Below are 17,284 nucleotides of genomic sequence, written 5' to 3'. Positions count from 1 at the left end.
CGTGTGGGTGTCTTTTGCATTTATATGTGGGGATGGGAGGGGTGATGAGTTCTTGTATATTTCCTGCTATCTTAATCATCTCTGTAAAGCACTTTGGGTTTATTTAAATGTATAAAAAGTACGATATAAATAAATTTTGTTCAATTTCATTTAGTTTGCACATGAAAAACCAGGCGTAACGTTTCACACAAATACAGATAGAAGTTGATATACTAACCAGGTGCACCCAGGATTGCACCTGCTAACACGCAAAATTGCTGTGCAGTTTATTTTGTGCGTCCTGGGAGGAGTAAATGCAAATAGATTAATTTAGCACGCAAAATGTGATGAGGCCAAACCTGAGACAAGATGCGATGGCTGGTTTGCGTTTTTAAATCCCACATCTGAAAGGCAGGTGGAGAAGGCAATTCTGTGCATAAACATGATGAGGCGCAGGAAAAGTAAGTGGGAATGGGGAGAAGGGCTGTGTGCGAAACCTGTTAGAGTGAGTGAACACTCAATTTAGCGTGTGCTATTAGGGATCTTAGTGGAAAAATCACAATCTTAATAGATCTGTCTACACGCAACACACCGACCAACAGCATACAGAAAACTGCATTTAGCGCCCGCTATTATAGATCTTAGCAAATCAGCCCCTTGGTGGTCATGTAAAAATTATCTCAAGGGAGGGCAATATCATTGATAAGGAGGCTACTTTGGAAAGACGAGTTGATCCAACTACCTGCGAGAGCCAACAGGAGTTCTCCTAAGCACTTCTGGTATTCATCCAAGGCCTCCTTCTCGTCCACGCCACTTTGCTCCTACAGCCCAAACACCAAGACAGCACGTAATTATTGGGTGTCTGCAGGTTTACGGAAGCAACATTTAACACCTTTTTCAGGGCTACTTGGACTACTAATATCAGGGGGTTGCTCATGCCAAAATAAAATTAAATAAAATGGAAATTATCAATAAAAATGTGGAATAATTACATTTTGTCTTAATTAAATTGTGAAATATTTAATACATAATAAACCTATTTAATCATTGAATTTACCGTGGAATCTCTGGTTACGAACTTCCATTACCCCGTTTGTAACCCGAAAAGTTCGTAAACCGAGGTAATGTTTCCCATTGAAATGAATGAAAATGCAATTAAACCCTTCCAGCCACAGAATGACGATTGCCTCATTTTGATCATTGTGTGGTTAAAAATAAATACAATATATATACAATATAGAAATAGGTGAAAACACAATTTGTGATGATTAAATAACAGTGGGTTCGCTCGCAAATCACTGTGCAATGCCTTTGCGGCTTCAATAATGTTTACGTTCACTTTGGTTCACTCCCGTAATGCAGTGCATCTTTTCCATTGCTTTGTGGGATGTGGCAGCCATTGTAGGCAAAAAACAAGGGGCTCATCTAATTTCTTAATTCCAATTTCCTACCACCTCCAATGAGAAATTCGATGGAAGAGTGACGAGATTGACAGAGGAGCGGGTGGGAGCAGTAGGAAAGTTTGGGGAATTGAGACGTTTGTTCCTTGATGACATTTCATTGGGATGTCTACTAACGATGACGTCACGTCATTGACACGTCACAAATGAACCGTCTGCGTGGCTGAATTATTACCATCACCACAATCGTCCACTTTATCCTTTGTTTTAAGTGGGATTCAATAAAAGTCAAATATAATCAACACTTTAGATGTGCAAAGACGATCGTGATTGGCCTATCCAAATTCCATACCCACCCAACCACCGCGCACAATGCATATTTGGAATGCCTCGTAAATATGTAATGCGTTCTGTTGTGTGTTGCTTATGTATTGCATTGAATGCAAAAACAGTGTAGCTCCAATAAAACGTTTTTTTTTTCTTTATGTGGCCAAATGCATTTGACAAAATGGCAGCCTACTATACACAGAGAAATAGGCTGGTTAGGCATACAGAGTAACCATAAGCCAGTGTAATGAAGTCATTTTGATATCAAACTTTGCCTCCAACAAAATAGACCCTCAGCAAAACATGTATATTGACATTAAAATAATCAAGGAACAGCGAAAACAGAAGATTATTTAATTTGAAGTTGTGCTCTGTTTACGATCCAGCTGGTGCATGTCCATTTTCATACATCAGCACTGAGGAGCTATAAGATATCCGCAGCGGATACAACAGACATACTGTACCTTGATTTAAGCTAGCCCGTGGAAGCTCCTCAACGCTCACACCTCACCCCTCGTTGCACATTTAAGACAACTGAGATGCTCCTTAATATGGCGGCATGACATTAATTTCCTGGTCGCTTTCAATGTTTTGAGCAGTGAGGAACATTGACATTAAGAGACTTGAGATGAGCCCAAAGATACCTGAAGCATGGAGCCAATGATGTATATGTGGCGCCAGAAAAAGCACAAACTTCTGAGCCTTCCACTGCCATGCCAAGACATTTGTAACCCGAAAATAGCATGTAACCCGAGGTAATTTTTCTTTTAAAAAATTGTTCATAAAATTGTTGAATTGTTTACAAACCGGGTCGTTCGTAAACCAAGGTTCCACTGTATATTTTTGGACCCTTTTACAATTTAATTAGGGCAACATTTTACACATTACCTAGCATTTTTGTTGTTTCATTATACACATTTACATATTTTAATAATGAATTTAATTGCCTTCACAGTTATTTTTGGCACATTATTTAAGATTTCTCATTCATTAAAGATGGACAAGGAGTGAACAACATTGGCTCAATCTTAAGTCATTTTCTTTTTCCTTTGCAATATATTTGATACAAAATATTTAAGTGTAATATTTTTTATAAAATACTTAACTCTATTATTACAAATTCTTCAAATTCTTTACACATTTTTTTCAATGACAATATATGGTTAATGGCATTTTAAGGATCTTAGAACTGTGGATTTAAGTATTAAGTGTTTATTTAAGTGTAAGTATTTATTGTCTGAAACATGGACACCTTGTATACATGAATTATAATATATTTTAGATAACATTCTGAGGTAACATAAAATACAATGTATTATTAATTATATTTAAAACTATAAACACTGTTCATAAATTGCAAGTTAGTCCATATCATAAAAAGAAACAATATTGCGCACAAATAATTACGCTGTTAGGTTCACGCAGTATCTTTGTGGTTACCTTGAATAATGTGTGCAGACATGGTTGACAAAACTATGAATTACTATCAATGTGAACAAAGCACTAAAATCAGTAAAAATAAATAAATAAATAAAAAGTGTTTATTTTTGTATTGTGCCTTCATGCCATGTCTGACCTTAGCAATGGCAACCGAGGCCATCTCCAGCGCCGCTAGTAAGCGTGGTTGCTCACGGGACATTTCTGCAGTGGAACGGAGAGAAAGATTTTTAATAATGAGTGATTATCCTTATTAGAGTGAAGCCTATCCCAGCTGACTTTTGGGTGAGAAAAGTGGGGTGCACCCTGCACTAGTCACCAGCACACTGCGCGATGCGGTCAAACCAAACAGAACGGACCATCGCAACAAAATTGACAGTCGGCGACACAACCCCGCAGATTGAGCGACTGGATATCTGTACGCCCTGAATAGCGAGCCTGTAAAGGCGTTTGATGCTGTACATACAGTATATCGTACTTTATCACATTTATTAAGCCATAAAAAGATAGAGTAATAGTTAAGGAAGAAGTGGGTTGGTACAGAAAGAGGACATGGGTGAAAATAAAAGCGAGAGTGTATATATTTTAAAAGAGGTTTGCTCGCTCCCATTTATTTGAACCTACTCGGTGTGCGTGACCACAAGCTTCACTTTTTCATCCACAGGTACATTTAAAATTATAAAAATAGTTAAGTATTGCTGTAAAACACTGTATGTGTATACTTTAATACAGTGGTCCGTTAAAGTTAAGCACTTTTTTTGTGGCCTAAAAACACCATCCATCCATTTTCTGTATCGTTTATCCTCATTAGGGTCGCGGGCGTGCTGCAACCAATCCCAGCTGACTCTGGGCGAGAGGCGGGGTACACCCTGAACTGGTCGCCAGCCGATCGCAGTGCACATAAACAACTAACCATTTGCACTCACATTCACACTTCTGGGCAATTTAGAGTTGCCAATTAACCGAACATACATGTTTTTGGAATGTGGGAGGAAACCGGAGTACCTGGAGAAAACCCATGCGTGCACGGGGAGAACATGCAAACTCCACACAGACGAGGTGGGATTTGAACCCGGGTCCTCAGAACTGTGAGGCGGATTTGAACCCGGGTCCTCAGAACTGTGAGGCAGATGTGATAACCAGTTATCCACCATGCCAGTCTGAAAACATCATTATAGTACAAAATTGTTTTGTACTTTTATCGTGGACTAAAAACACACAGAGTACAGTAAATAATTATTATAAATAAATATAAAAAAGCTTTACATTTTTTGAAAAGTATTAAAGTTTATCCAAACTTACCTCACTGGTGCATGAAAGGGTTGATTTTGAGGTCCAACTGGACACTATTTTCTGTCTGTTAAATCAGGGTCCGTTACATCAAGGTTCCACTGTATGTATTTGAATGGCTTGGGGGCGGCGTGACGGCCATTCTGTGTCTCGCTGGCTTAAAACGCAGAAATTTATTTTTACCATGTGTGAAAGCATGTGTGCATTTTGATTGGCTATAATCTGTGACATTGCGACGGCTTGCACCGGTGATTAAAATTTTGAATCATGGCAAAAAGAGTGGCCAACTGATCAGTTGACAAACCCGCACACTGTGTGAGAGTTCAGTCAAGTTCGGCCGCATCGCTCGGTGTGAGGCAGCCTTAATATGGACATTTTGGGGATTTTCGTAGAAGCTAGAGTACTTAGAGAAAACATGCTAATTCGACACGGTGGGGCCTGAATTGGGATTCAAACCCAGAACATGTTAAATGTAAGACACCGATTACGAAGACACCAATCACGAGTGCACCATGCTGCCATTTGGCCATTATTTCAGGACTAAAATGGACAAACTGCATATGCGCTCCTGACCTGGCTCTGCGATGTTCAATACCTCGGAGGATGTCCCTGGAGGTGCGCGCCGCCTCGAAAATAAGGTTGTTGTCTGAGGCCACTAAGGCCTTCAGCTCTTCCGCTCGGGATGCGTACTGGCGGACCTGCAAGGACATATACACAACGCTGCACGTGGTATTCATTCAGAAGAGACATGCTACAGCAGGGGGAAGCAAAGTAAGGCAAACAACAAATAAATAAAAAAAATTTAACAATGAGAATGAATTACTGTTTCAGTATTTAAATTCACATTTTAAACTGATTTATTCATTCATTAATCTTCCGTGCCGCTTATCCTCACGAGGGTCGCGAGCGTGCTGGAACCTATCCCAGCTATCTTTGGGTGAGAGGCGGGTACACCCTGCACTGGTCGCCAGCCAATCACAAGGCACATATAAACAAACAACCATTCGCACTCACATTCACACCTACGGGCAATTTAGAGTGTTCAATTAACCTACCATGCATGTTTTGGGGATGGGGGAGGAAACCAGAGTACCTGGAGAAAACCCATGCAGGCACAGGGAGAACATGCGAACTTCCACACAGGCGAGGCCGGATTTAAACCCGGGTCCTCAGAACTGTAAGGCAGATGTGCTAACCAGTCGACCAACTGATTTATTGTCCATTCATCCATCCATTTTCTGAGCCGCTTCTCCTCAGTAGGGTCGTGGGCGTGCTGGAGCCTATCCCAGCTGTCATCGGGCAGGAGGCGGGGTACACCCTGAACTGGTTGCCAGCCAATCCCAGCCACATACAAACAAACAACTATTCCACTCACATTCACACCTACAGGCAATTTAGAGTTGTCAATTAACCTACCACGCATGTTTTGGGGATGTGGGAGGAAACCGGAGTGCCCGGACAAAACGCACGCAGGCACGAAAAGAACATGCAAACTCCACACAGGCAGGGCCGGGGATTGAATCCCGATCCTCAGAACTGTGAGACAGACGCTCTAACCAGTTTAACACCGCGCCGCCCTGCTTTATTGTACATAAAATACAAACGTATTAGTCAAATAGATAATTTTACATAATGCAGTATGTGTATATTAATTTATTTGATTAAATTGTTTAATTAATTATAAATAATTCAATTAATATGTTATAATCAAAATAATTTTATATGATTTAGGTATACATTTAAAAACATTTTTAGCTAATCTACAAAAATTTTACAAGTAAATAAATAAATGACATCTCACAAGACTTAAGTTTAGTGAACAAAGGATTAATTCTAATACTGTCTATCTTTTGCTTTTAATAGGAAGTGATTTACACAATATTAATATGTGGCATGTTCTCTGGCCTACCTTTTGCCTGAGGACATCTTTACGCTGCCGGTCAGTCTCGTCTGGAAAAGGAGGAAAGACAAGGTGATTTTTTTTTTTACATTTAGTGCAGTTCCAACATGATGCTCAATGCTCCTACAATAAATAGCAGGGACAAAGTGCTCAAGGGCGCTGCAGTACAGAGAGAGAGCGGCAGACCGCTCTCTATCTTGGTCCTTCTGGACGGCCTGCAGTACCAGTTCTTTCTGAAGGGAGCCAGAAAACAGGGAGTGACACTGTTGAATATCTGACAGCGACACATATTCTTCTTTAGTCTTTTACCGCCTTCTCCAAGCTCTCGGCACTCGGCATGTGCTCCATATCCACAAAGGGGTGCGTGAAGAACTCAGCAAAGTTGATCCGGGCATCCGGCTTTCTCTCCAGGAGACGCAGGAGGAGGTCCCGGCAGTGCTTGGAGACCCTGGCCCCGGGAGGGAGCTGATGTACAACAACGCAACCTTATTATGTTGCTCTCAATACTCAATATGGACAATGCAAGGACAAAAGATTGTTGCCCAAGACCACCAATACTACATTGCCTCAGAGAGTGACCTTAACTCTGATATAATCTGCCACTGTCAGAGAGGTATTCATTAAACAATCTGTCTTTTAAAGTAGGTGAAAAGGGAAACCACAATATTAGAACTATCTTTCACTGTAGTTTTACAATACAGCATACCATAAAACTAAAGATATATTGTACTGCAAAAGTGGAGCAAGGCAACAAGGTAGGAGGATGCTGGAAATTGAGGCACCAGGTAGGAGACAAAGACTAAAGAGGAGATTTATAGATATGGTGAGGGAAGACTTGCAGATAGGTGAAGTTACACAAGAAAATGCAGAGGACAAGGAGACATGGCAGCGGATGATTCATTGTGGCAATCCCCTGAAGAAGGTCAAGCCAAAGGGAAAGGGAAAAAAGAACAATAAGAAAAAAAAAAAGTAAAACAATGATGATGAGTGGAACAAGTGCCATTAGCCAGTGGAACTAAGTGCCATTAGCCAGCAAAGTGCACCACCTAGTGGATTTAAAATACACAAGTGGACGAAAAAATAAAACAATTACTACATCTAAAACTTGATCACTTACCTCAATGGGCTGGTTACTTCTAATCTTCTCTTCCAATTCTGAATACGACCTTGATGCAAAAGGGGCCAGTCCAAAAAGTGCCTCTACAGTCACACAAGCAACATTAGAGTGGATAACACTGTACAAAAGGATCATCTGCATTTTGAATGTATTCCAACCTTTGATTTATTTTATATGTATTTTATTTTGCATCTGTTCATCTAATTTTGATTTATTTGTAAACATTCATTTATATTTCTTACATAATTGAATTGTGAATTTTTTCTTTTGAAATAATTTATTTTTCTTTAATTTTGTTCTTAACTTTAGTTGATTTATTTGTGTTTGATAGTTTTTAATTTGTTAAAATGTGTAGCTCTTACCAGAGCTAGACACCTGGAGTGTATATTTTAAAATTCACCCAGGCATGGGGAGAACATGCAAACACCACACAGACGGGGCCGGGATTTGAACCCCAGTCCCCAGAACTGTGAGGGAGACATGTCATTCCATATTTTAAAATCATTTATTCTAATTATATGCATTTACTATATTTTTATTTAATTTAATTGTATTTATGTTATACTACTTTTATCTTTTTCTTCATTTTTTTTATATGTAGGTCTCTTAGAGTGAGATACCTAAAAAAAATTTGGTGCATATTTCAACTTTTTTCAGTTTTTAGAAGCACAGTGGAAACTCAACAAAATGGTCCCCGATATAACGGATATCAGAATGGAACGGACCGTCGGGACTGAACAATGTGTCCAAAAATAGTTTCCATTTGTCACTTAAAATGCCGTTGACAAAGTCTGTTATTTCCAGAATTGACCGCTGCTGTTTACGGGGCGCTGTGGCGCAATGCAGACAGAGAATGGGACTGATGTATTTCCGGGTCACAGATATCTAATAATCCTCCCTTACCTACGTGGCGACCATGTTGAATGTGGAGCATTGCCGTGGCGGCATTGTGACGACGGTTATATCTATTGTCTATTGTACATTGAGCAGAGAGAGCGGCATGGCTGCAGTATTAACTCTCAGTAGTACAGAACACAAGTCTTTGGAGTCTGGAACATGCAATTTTTGTTACAGCAACAGTTTTTTTTTTTTTTTTTTTGTCAAGCCATTCGCCTTTGGCAACATATATGGAACGAGGGAGCACAATAATTCCTCGCAGCTCATGAAAGCGACTTCCCTATGATGAGTACTGTATGTCAATACCACCACCACCAACCATGGTAAATTTGGATAAAATGTGTAACTTTCAAACATTTTGAAGCTTTTTAAAAACAAAAAAATTATTATTATTATTTACAAGAACTTTGTACGCTACTGGGCATTATAGGCCATGAAACAATAACTTTGTACTCTCAGTAATATGGGTGCATATGGCCTACAAAAAAAAGTGCTTCAATGTAACAGACAATCGACTATATCGCCCCTAATCAGGGCTGTGAAATGGAAAAAGTAATTTCCGGGGGGCGGTGGGGTCTCTCTCTCTCTCTCTCTCTCTCTCTCACACACACACACATACACACTCACAGGCACGCAAACACACATAATCCATTCCTTATATGAACAATATAGCAAGTTAAACAACTAATGTTAACTATGTTAGTAAGCACGTAGCAAATTCATAGAAATGTGATAGCAATATACCTGGTAATCTATAATTTGACTGCTTCGTTTTAACCAGCTGTGTGTGCATCGTTCTCCCTCCAGATCCATACTTCACCCTCCAGATCCATACTTCACATCCTGATGACACAAGATGCAGTATGCCTTCCCAGGTTCTTTAATCTTTCTATTTTCATGAAAGTATTCCTTTCCGACTTTTAATTCAGGCCAATGCCAATTCCAGAGATTCTTGATCCCGTTATCCTTATCAAGCTTCTTTACAATGACAGTCTCGCCGTCCTCTCTCTGTACTATGTACCTCCGTGACACCGACATACCGCAAGCTTATTAATGTAAAAAGTTGTTAGCATACAATGAATTTCAATGTGTAGAAAGATCGCACCGATAAAATATAAATGGTGGAAGAATTCCACCTTGTCTGCCCTAATATGGTCTTCAATGCTGTAAATATGACGGCCATGATTACAGACCGTCAAAGTCGACAGAGTACTACGTTAACCCCCCCTGAGATTTTTTTGCCAAATTTACACAATTTATATACAGTGGGTATGGAAAGTATTCAGATCCCCTTAAAATGTTCACTTTGTTATATTGCAGCCATTTGAAAAATGTATTTAAGTTAATTTTTTCCTCATTAATGTACACACAGCACCCCATATTGACAGAAAAAAACAGAATTGTTGACATTTTTGCAGATTTATTAAAAAAGAAAAACTGAAATATCACACAGCCATAAGTATTCAGACCCTTTGCTGTGACACTCATATTTAACTCGCGTGCTGTCCATTTCTTCTGATCATCCTTGAGATGGTTGTATAACTTCATTGGAGTTGTTTGATTATACTGATTGGATTTGATTAGGAAAGCCACACACCTGTCTATAGAAGTGCACGTCAGAGCAAATGAGAATCATGAGGTCAGAGGAACTGGCCGAAGAGCTCAGAGACAGAATTGTGGCAAGGCACAGATCTGGCCAACGTTACAAAAACATTTCTGCTGCACTTAAAGTTTGTAAGAGCACAGTGGCCTCCATAATCCTAAAATGGAAGCCGTTTGGGACGACCAGAAGCCTTCCTAAAGCTGACCGTCCGGCCTAACTGAGCAACCAGGGGAGAAGAGCCTTGGTGAGAGAGGTAAAGAAGAACCCAAATATCACTGTGGCTGAGCTCCAGAGATGCAGTCGGGAGATGGTAGAAAGTTCTAGAAAGTTAACCATAACTGCAGCCCTCCACCAATCGGGGCTTTATGGCAGAGTGCCCCGACGGAAGCCTCTCCTCAGTGCAAGACACATGAAAGACCGCATGGAGTTGGCTAAAAAAACACCTGAAGGACTCGAAGATGGTGAGAAATAAGATTCTCTGGTCTGATGAGACCAAGATATAACTTTTTGGCCTTAATTTTAAGCGGTATGTGTGGAGAAATCCAGACACTGCTCATCACCTGTCCAATACAGTCCCAACAGTGAAGCATGGTGGTGGCAGCCTCATGCTGTGGGGGTGTTTTTCAGCTGCAGTGACAGGACGACTGGTTGCAATCGAAGGAAATGCTGAATGCGGCCAAGTACAAGGGATATCCTGGACGAAAACCTTCTCTAGACTGTTCAGGTCCTCAGACTGGGCCGAAGGACCACCTTCTAACAAGACAATGACCCTAAGCACACAGCTAAAATAACGAAGGAGTGGCTTCAGAACAACTCCGTAACTGTTCTTGAATGGCCCAGCCAGAGCAGTGACTTAAACCCAATTGAGCATCTCTGGAGAGACCTGAAAATGGTTGTCCACCAACGTACACCATCCAACCTGACAGAACTCGAGAGCATCTGCAAGGTCAAATGGCAGAGGATCCCCAAATCCAGGTGTGAAAAAGGGTGCTTCTACTAAATACTAAGCAAAGGGTCTGAATACTTATGGCTATGTGATTTTTCAGTTTTTCTTTTTTTTTTTTTTTTTTAAATCTGCAAAAATGTCAACAATTCCATTTTTTTCTGTCAATATGGGGTGCTGTGTGTACATTAATGAGGGGGGGGGGAATACTTAAATGATTTTAGCAAATGGCTGCAATATAACAAAGAGTGAAACATTTAAGGGGGTCTGAATACTTTCCGTACCCACTGTAAATGATTTCTCTACGAGGAAAATACACGGAATTCCGTGGATCCGCGGACTTTTGGAAGTCCTGCATATTAGTCCGTTCTATCAAGGATTTTCCACTGTATTTTGTTTTACTTAATTCATTCTTATTTTATTTATTTTATTATATACATTTTAATTTAACTAGTGTATAGGTTCCCAATTATCTCCTTTATATCCCTATTGTCTCGAATGAACCCAACACTCACCATAAAGAATGACTCCCACGGACCAGAGATCCACTCTTGAGTCGTACTGGCGCCGACACACCATCTCGGGAGCCATGTAGAGAGGAGAGCCTCTCAACACGCTCTTCTCGTCCCACGGAGACATGTACTGGGCAAAACCAAAGTCTGACATTGGATCAGAACACAGAATCCGATATAGTTAGAAGCAGGATATAATACTAAGCATAATAATTGTAGTATTTATTATTTGACTTGCAGCTGAGTTGCCATTTATTCACAAAGTAAGAACATGGGACTGGGGAGCAGGTATTTGTAAAGATAAAAATTAATACAAGGGAAATGATCCCTTGGTCAGATTTAATAATAAAGAAAATTATAATAATAATTATATATGCCCTGTGATTGGCTGGCAATCAGTTCAGGGTGTACCCTGCCTTCTGCTTGCAGTTAGCTGGGATAGGCTCCAGCATACCCGCGACCTTAGTGAGGATAAGCGGTGCAGAAAATGGATGCATGGATAATAATAATAATGACAAATTATTACCTGCTAGTAGGGCTGCTCAGTTAATCGAATTTTAATCGTGATCACGATTTTGGCTGCCATCATTAAATGAGCATGATCGTCTGCAATTTTTTACATTTAAAACGCAGGCACTGCTGCAAATGAAAAGTGCTTCCTTTGCAGCAGTGCCGACAACCCAGTCAGCCAGCTACCTTGGGGGCGAACGCATGGATCAGGCTTCATTAAGCTCCGACACTGCGCTCCGGTGCAGACTTCAAAATAAAAGCCTAGAATGGCATTCATTTATGTCCAATGTTACCTGCTAGTTTAAGGACTGAGCCACAGAGCAAGATGTTCTGCGGTTTCAAATCCAAGTGGGAGATGTTTCGGTTATGTAGGAACTGGAGAGCACAGGCTGTGGGTACAAAAAACATATATGCACTGTTGACATGGCCATTCAAAATCAAATGAAAGGCCCTGAGCTTAGTCACCTATTTGCTGCAGAAAACGGCGGGCGACTCCCTCCGGCAAGATACGACGACTGCGGATGAAATGGGACAGATCTCCACCGGAACACCATTCCAGGATCAGATATATGTTCTCAGAATCCCACTTATGGTAACACAACAACATTATTGTCTTTATATAGTGGAATTACAGCACACTCACATCCATTTACAATGCTGGTTAAGATTTTGGGTGAAGAGGGGTATTGCTTTTGACATCATGACAACCGCAGGTGCAACTAACAAATACAGTTGGTAAGCAGCTACCTGTTCTCAAGCAGCCCAGCCCAGAGTCTGAAGAGAAAAGTGCACCCCCTTTTAGACAGTTAAATCATCCACTGTATTTTCATTTGTGGATACAGCACTTCATCACCGGGTGAGCAAATTAGACTTCTCAGTTGGAATTAGCGGATCTGTGGATGTGGTGTATGTAACGGACACGTCACCAAACACAAATTCAACTACCCCCAGAAATTTCCCCACAAAATAAACTGTATCTGTGTTTTCAGAAGCTGATAATGCTGTTAGCCAAGGCAAATGTACACCCAACAATATTGCAGCATGGCATTGACATGATAGTGTTCCTGTGTAGTTTGACCATCACTTGGAAATGATGAAGCTTCGCCTATCCTAGCTGCAAAATCATGGGTTGAGAAATTGTCGATGTCATGTAAATTAGCCTGCATGTGACATCATAATCCTCCAAAATTCAGAACAGTTTGCTCACAGACACATTTTCAGAAACAAGTCAAGAACCAAGTAACCATGTGCGCTTCGTCGTATGGTGTAGACAATAAAGTGCTATATAAGTGCACTCCATTTACCATTTTTTTGGGGCGAGAACTCAAGAGATGTAACTACTTGTAAAGAAGCCATTAAAAAGTCCATCCATCTATTCATATGTCCCCTTTATAATGGGTTTTTAGATTTAATTTGTTAACACAAATATTTTTCTTTCCAGTCAAAGGTAAAACTCTTACCATTATTTGTCTAAGCAAATATAAAATATATTAACAAGAAGATGAATGTTATAGACCTACTGTATACGTCCCCTTTGACGCTTGTACATTTTTTTATTTCAACACACATTTTAAAAAATATATACAATGTCTGACAAATTTTAGACATTAAACTGTCATAATGTGCAATGTCAGCATGCCTCCCTATATCTCATTTCAGCCAGCATTAAAGGATATCTGCATGCATTTTTTTGCCTTTCCTTCGTCATCTTCTGGGTTGTTAAAGAAGGTTCTACTTTGTTTTTGTTTGATTTGAATCTTCTGTGACTAGCGTTGAATATCTGAGTCTAATACGTTTGCTATGTTTGATAAGAGGAAGCACTAAGTGGAGATTTAGACTGCTACGTTAGCCTCATGTTTGGCCGTTTTTGTACAATACAATCACGTTTTATTTGATTAGATGGCAATCAGGAAGCATGGTGTGCGCGTGATTAGCATGTCTGCCTCACAGTCGAGAGGTTCTGGGTTCAGGGTAGGTCTTCCTGTGTGGTGTCTCCCTGATCTCGCATGCATTTTCTCCGGTAACTCCAGTTTCTTCCCTCATAGCTAGCTGAATGCATGCTAGGTTCATTGAATAGTCAATTGTCCATAAGTGTGAAATGTGTGTGTCAGTGCTTGTCTGTCTGTATGTGTTTGCAAATGATGGCAACTGGTCCAGGGTGTACCCCGCCTCTGTCAAAATCAGACGGGATAGGCTCCAGCTCACCCGCAACCCTAATGAGGACAAGCGCTACAGAAAATGGATGAATGGCTAGATGTTAATCAAGTGAGCTTACCACAAAGTCTTTCAGCTGGACAATATGAGGGTGACGCATGGTCTTGAGGATCTCGATCTCTGTGAGCAGGTTCTCTGTGGACGCCTTGTTCAGAGTCTTCTTGGCCACCACCTTCACTGCCACCGCCTCTCGACTATCCCCCTGCATGGGCCGCGACATACAAGTAGGCTATTTTGTCTCACGGGTGAGGCAAAAGAGAGCAGGGAGGACACGCTATAGCGGCAATGTCTCACCTTTCTGTAGGCCTTGTAGACTGTGGCGTATGTACCGCTTCCCAGCCGCTCCGTCAGGATGAAGTCATCTAGTTTCGGAGGTGCAAAGCTGGAGGACGAAGCCATGCTGAGCAGCAGGTCTTGACTGCAATGTAGCAACAATATAGGGCTGGGTCAAAGGCCTGTTTTACAATAATCTGTCATTGTTTTTCCCAAAATTCCAGTTTTAATTGTTGTTTTTTCCCCCTCTCCACTTAAAGAAAAAGCAAATGACTGACATTAACAATTTTTGCTTTTGAATTTGTTTTCGTCATGTGATTTTCCTGATTTCTTCTTCACAGATAATGTGAAAATAAGTGCTTTGTATTTCGAAAACTGTCCCTTTTGCCAAAAATGTAAGTAATCACGAGCTGAATGTATTAACACTTTAACTGCTCAACAATTTAACACCATAAAATGAACCATTAAACTGCATTGCTCGGCTGGTTCATATATCAGTCGTCAAAGAGTTAAAGCCACACTCATTCAGGTGTCTTTTTTCTTATAGAGTTGTACGCAGCCCTGTCACGATAATTAATATATCGACTTATCGTTTGACTACAAATTAAAAACAAATGGACATGACAGTTTTTCCGGACACGATAAATTGTCCTTTTCAGCCGGCGTGCGGATCACACGGTGAACCGACAGAATTGGACAGCTGTGTTATTAGCCGCTAGTGGCCTCATGGAACGCCGGCGGACCTGTACACTGTTGCCGGTGTTGGCTCCGTCCAATACTACACAGCCTTGGTCCATTTACAGAGACACTAAACGCAAAGTTACCCGTTTGTTGTTTTCACGAGGCCTGACGCGAGTTAAAGAGCAAAACAGCTAGCCCCACGGCGGCGATGTCGTTTAAAACATCAGCGCCCCTCCGAGTTGTTGTGTTTTATTCCCCAATTAACAACAAATACGGGAACGTTAGTTGTTTATTAAGCAAAACCTCATTGGCACACGTTAGTCAGCCAGTAGTTGACGACTGCAAACGTCATCGTACATTTTGATTGCGGTGCTCGTCTTCAGCGGAACCACAGTCGCCGTTTTTTTTTTGTCATTCCCATTGAAATAAATCCGATTGAAAATCTCCGAAGAACTGTTGTCGTGTGATCTATTCCGATCGGGTGTATACATTATTGTGCACTACATTTAATCGGAACAGCCGTGTGACTGTCATACTACGTCGTGAACGTCACGACATTTATCAAAATGGAGGTCCGTCGCCTATTCATCACAGTAATTGGAATTGTTTTTAATGTTTATTTTTATTTAAATCGAATGTTAAAAACAATTTATAAGTAGTTAAACAATCAAGATCTCAGTCGCATACGACCTCCGTCGGGAGCAGCCATGTTGACGCATGCGCAGACCCGGCTCTCTTGAATGACGGAATACATACCTGGCGAAAATTTACTTCTGATCGGTGTGGCAAAAGGAATATTCTAGCGCCCTGAAACCGAATGAAATTCCATTCGGATTCGGCCTGTTTATTCCGATTGGCATATGGATCATTTTCATGCGGTTTGGGGTTCTAAAACGATTATAAACTCCATAGAAACCAGGCTAGACTTCTTTATTCTTTATTTCAGACCCAGGAGGATCCATATCACAGAGTAAAGAAAAACAATTTAATACAGAAACAAGAAATGAGATTAGAATAATAACACCAATAATAACAACAACACAGATTTAAAAGCAATAAAATAATAATGGGGGCTTATTTCTGATGATTTCAGAATGAAAGAAGCATTTAAAAATATATGTCGTTTATCGTGATAGTTTTTGGGAAAATATATTGTCTTTAGAAAGTTGTTATCGTGACAGGCCTAGTAGTACGGGTGAAGCAAGACAACCTTGGCAAAATATTTACAACCAATTGTAAGCAAATATATTGGACCTCAGGTCAAAAGTTTATTTCATGTGGCTAAATCACTACTTTAGCCCACAAAGCCCATCAATAAATGTATTCACAACAATCTGGCGGTCGTTGCCTCACAACATGATAGATTCACATTGATACTAATATTACAGCTTGTCCTCCTTCTTAGCTCACAGTACATTATTATCTGTTTCAAAATGTTATTGATTAATGACGACTATAACGGTCACGATGACAAACCCTATCAAGTGGAAGTGAACTGATTAGTACGTCATCTGGGCTCGGGCTGGCTCCCAACATGGAAATTCTAGCTAGCTAGTCAAGCACCGTAACAACACATGAAGCATCGTGACATTTACCCGTCAACCGCACTTCACTCACATATAGTTACGTTTTTAGTCTAACCGCGTTCAAAATGAGTTTATCGCGTACCTTTACAGTAGTTAATCCATGAAAGGCAGAGGCGGAAAGTGTATGTTTACATCGCTGTTACGCACGTTACACTTTGGCTGAGTGGTCACGTGACTTTGAAGCTCATCCAAAGTATGATACCGCCTATTGTTTGGATACGAGTACTGCACTGCACCTGCTGGACAGCGGTGGTATTTCTATATTGTATATTGAACAATTTACATATACACATTGGAAGACAAATAAATGTACCAAATATTTTAAAAATTAACAGTTTTTAAATTAGAAAGATATTTTTTTTGTTTCACTTATGACGGAATCATCCGTTTTGTAAGTTTTGAAAACAAATCAATGAAACACCACACAAAAACTCATGTCGATAATACAGTTTTTCTCAGGGCCTAAAACACATTTCTTGAAACAGACACCCATTTTCTCAATGCCTTATACACAAATAAAAAAAATCAAGCTAAATTCACAAAACCCCTGACTCTTCCTACAAAACCAAACTATTGCCTCAGAACAGACCCCGAGTCAGTCAAAATGAAAAACGT

The 17,284-nt window shown here is 40.4% G+C and overlaps 1 protein-coding gene across 10 annotated transcripts in view; it reads right to left on the bottom strand.

The window, feature by feature from the left end:
- ulk3 (unc-51 like kinase 3) overlaps window positions 1–16,846 on the bottom strand; it is a 50,575-nt gene extending 33,729 nt beyond the window's left edge. For 2 of the 10 annotated variants that reach the window (XM_061669554.1, XM_061669576.1), the window contains exons 1-13: window positions 15,441–15,767; window positions 14,424–14,547; window positions 14,191–14,331; window positions 12,381–12,501; window positions 12,209–12,304; window positions 11,409–11,552; window positions 7,451–7,533; window positions 6,643–6,798; window positions 6,461–6,566; window positions 6,343–6,383; window positions 5,029–5,131; window positions 3,283–3,347; window positions 722–800 (exon numbers count right to left, since the gene is read on the bottom strand). In XM_061669554.1, the coding sequence (XP_061525538.1) occupies window positions 722–800; window positions 3,283–3,347; window positions 5,029–5,131; window positions 6,343–6,383; window positions 6,461–6,566; window positions 6,643–6,798; window positions 7,451–7,533; window positions 11,409–11,552; window positions 12,209–12,304; window positions 12,381–12,501; window positions 14,191–14,331; window positions 14,424–14,547; window positions 15,441–15,574 (1,393 nt within the window). In that variant the 5' untranslated portion in view covers window positions 15,575–15,767. The other 8 variants (XM_061669585.1, XM_061669565.1, XM_061669544.1 and 5 more) reach the window with 8 other exon arrangements.
- Between the last annotated feature and the right edge of the window lie 438 nt (window positions 16,847–17,284).

Source organism: Phycodurus eques, chromosome 2 (assembly GCF_024500275.1).
Source record: "Phycodurus eques isolate BA_2022a chromosome 2, UOR_Pequ_1.1, whole genome shotgun sequence".
In the NCBI taxonomy this organism is placed as follows: Eukaryota; Metazoa; Chordata; class Actinopteri; order Syngnathiformes; family Syngnathidae; genus Phycodurus; species Phycodurus eques.
Note: the sequence above shows the minus strand (reverse complement) of the source record. Positions and strands in the feature narration are given on the sequence as shown.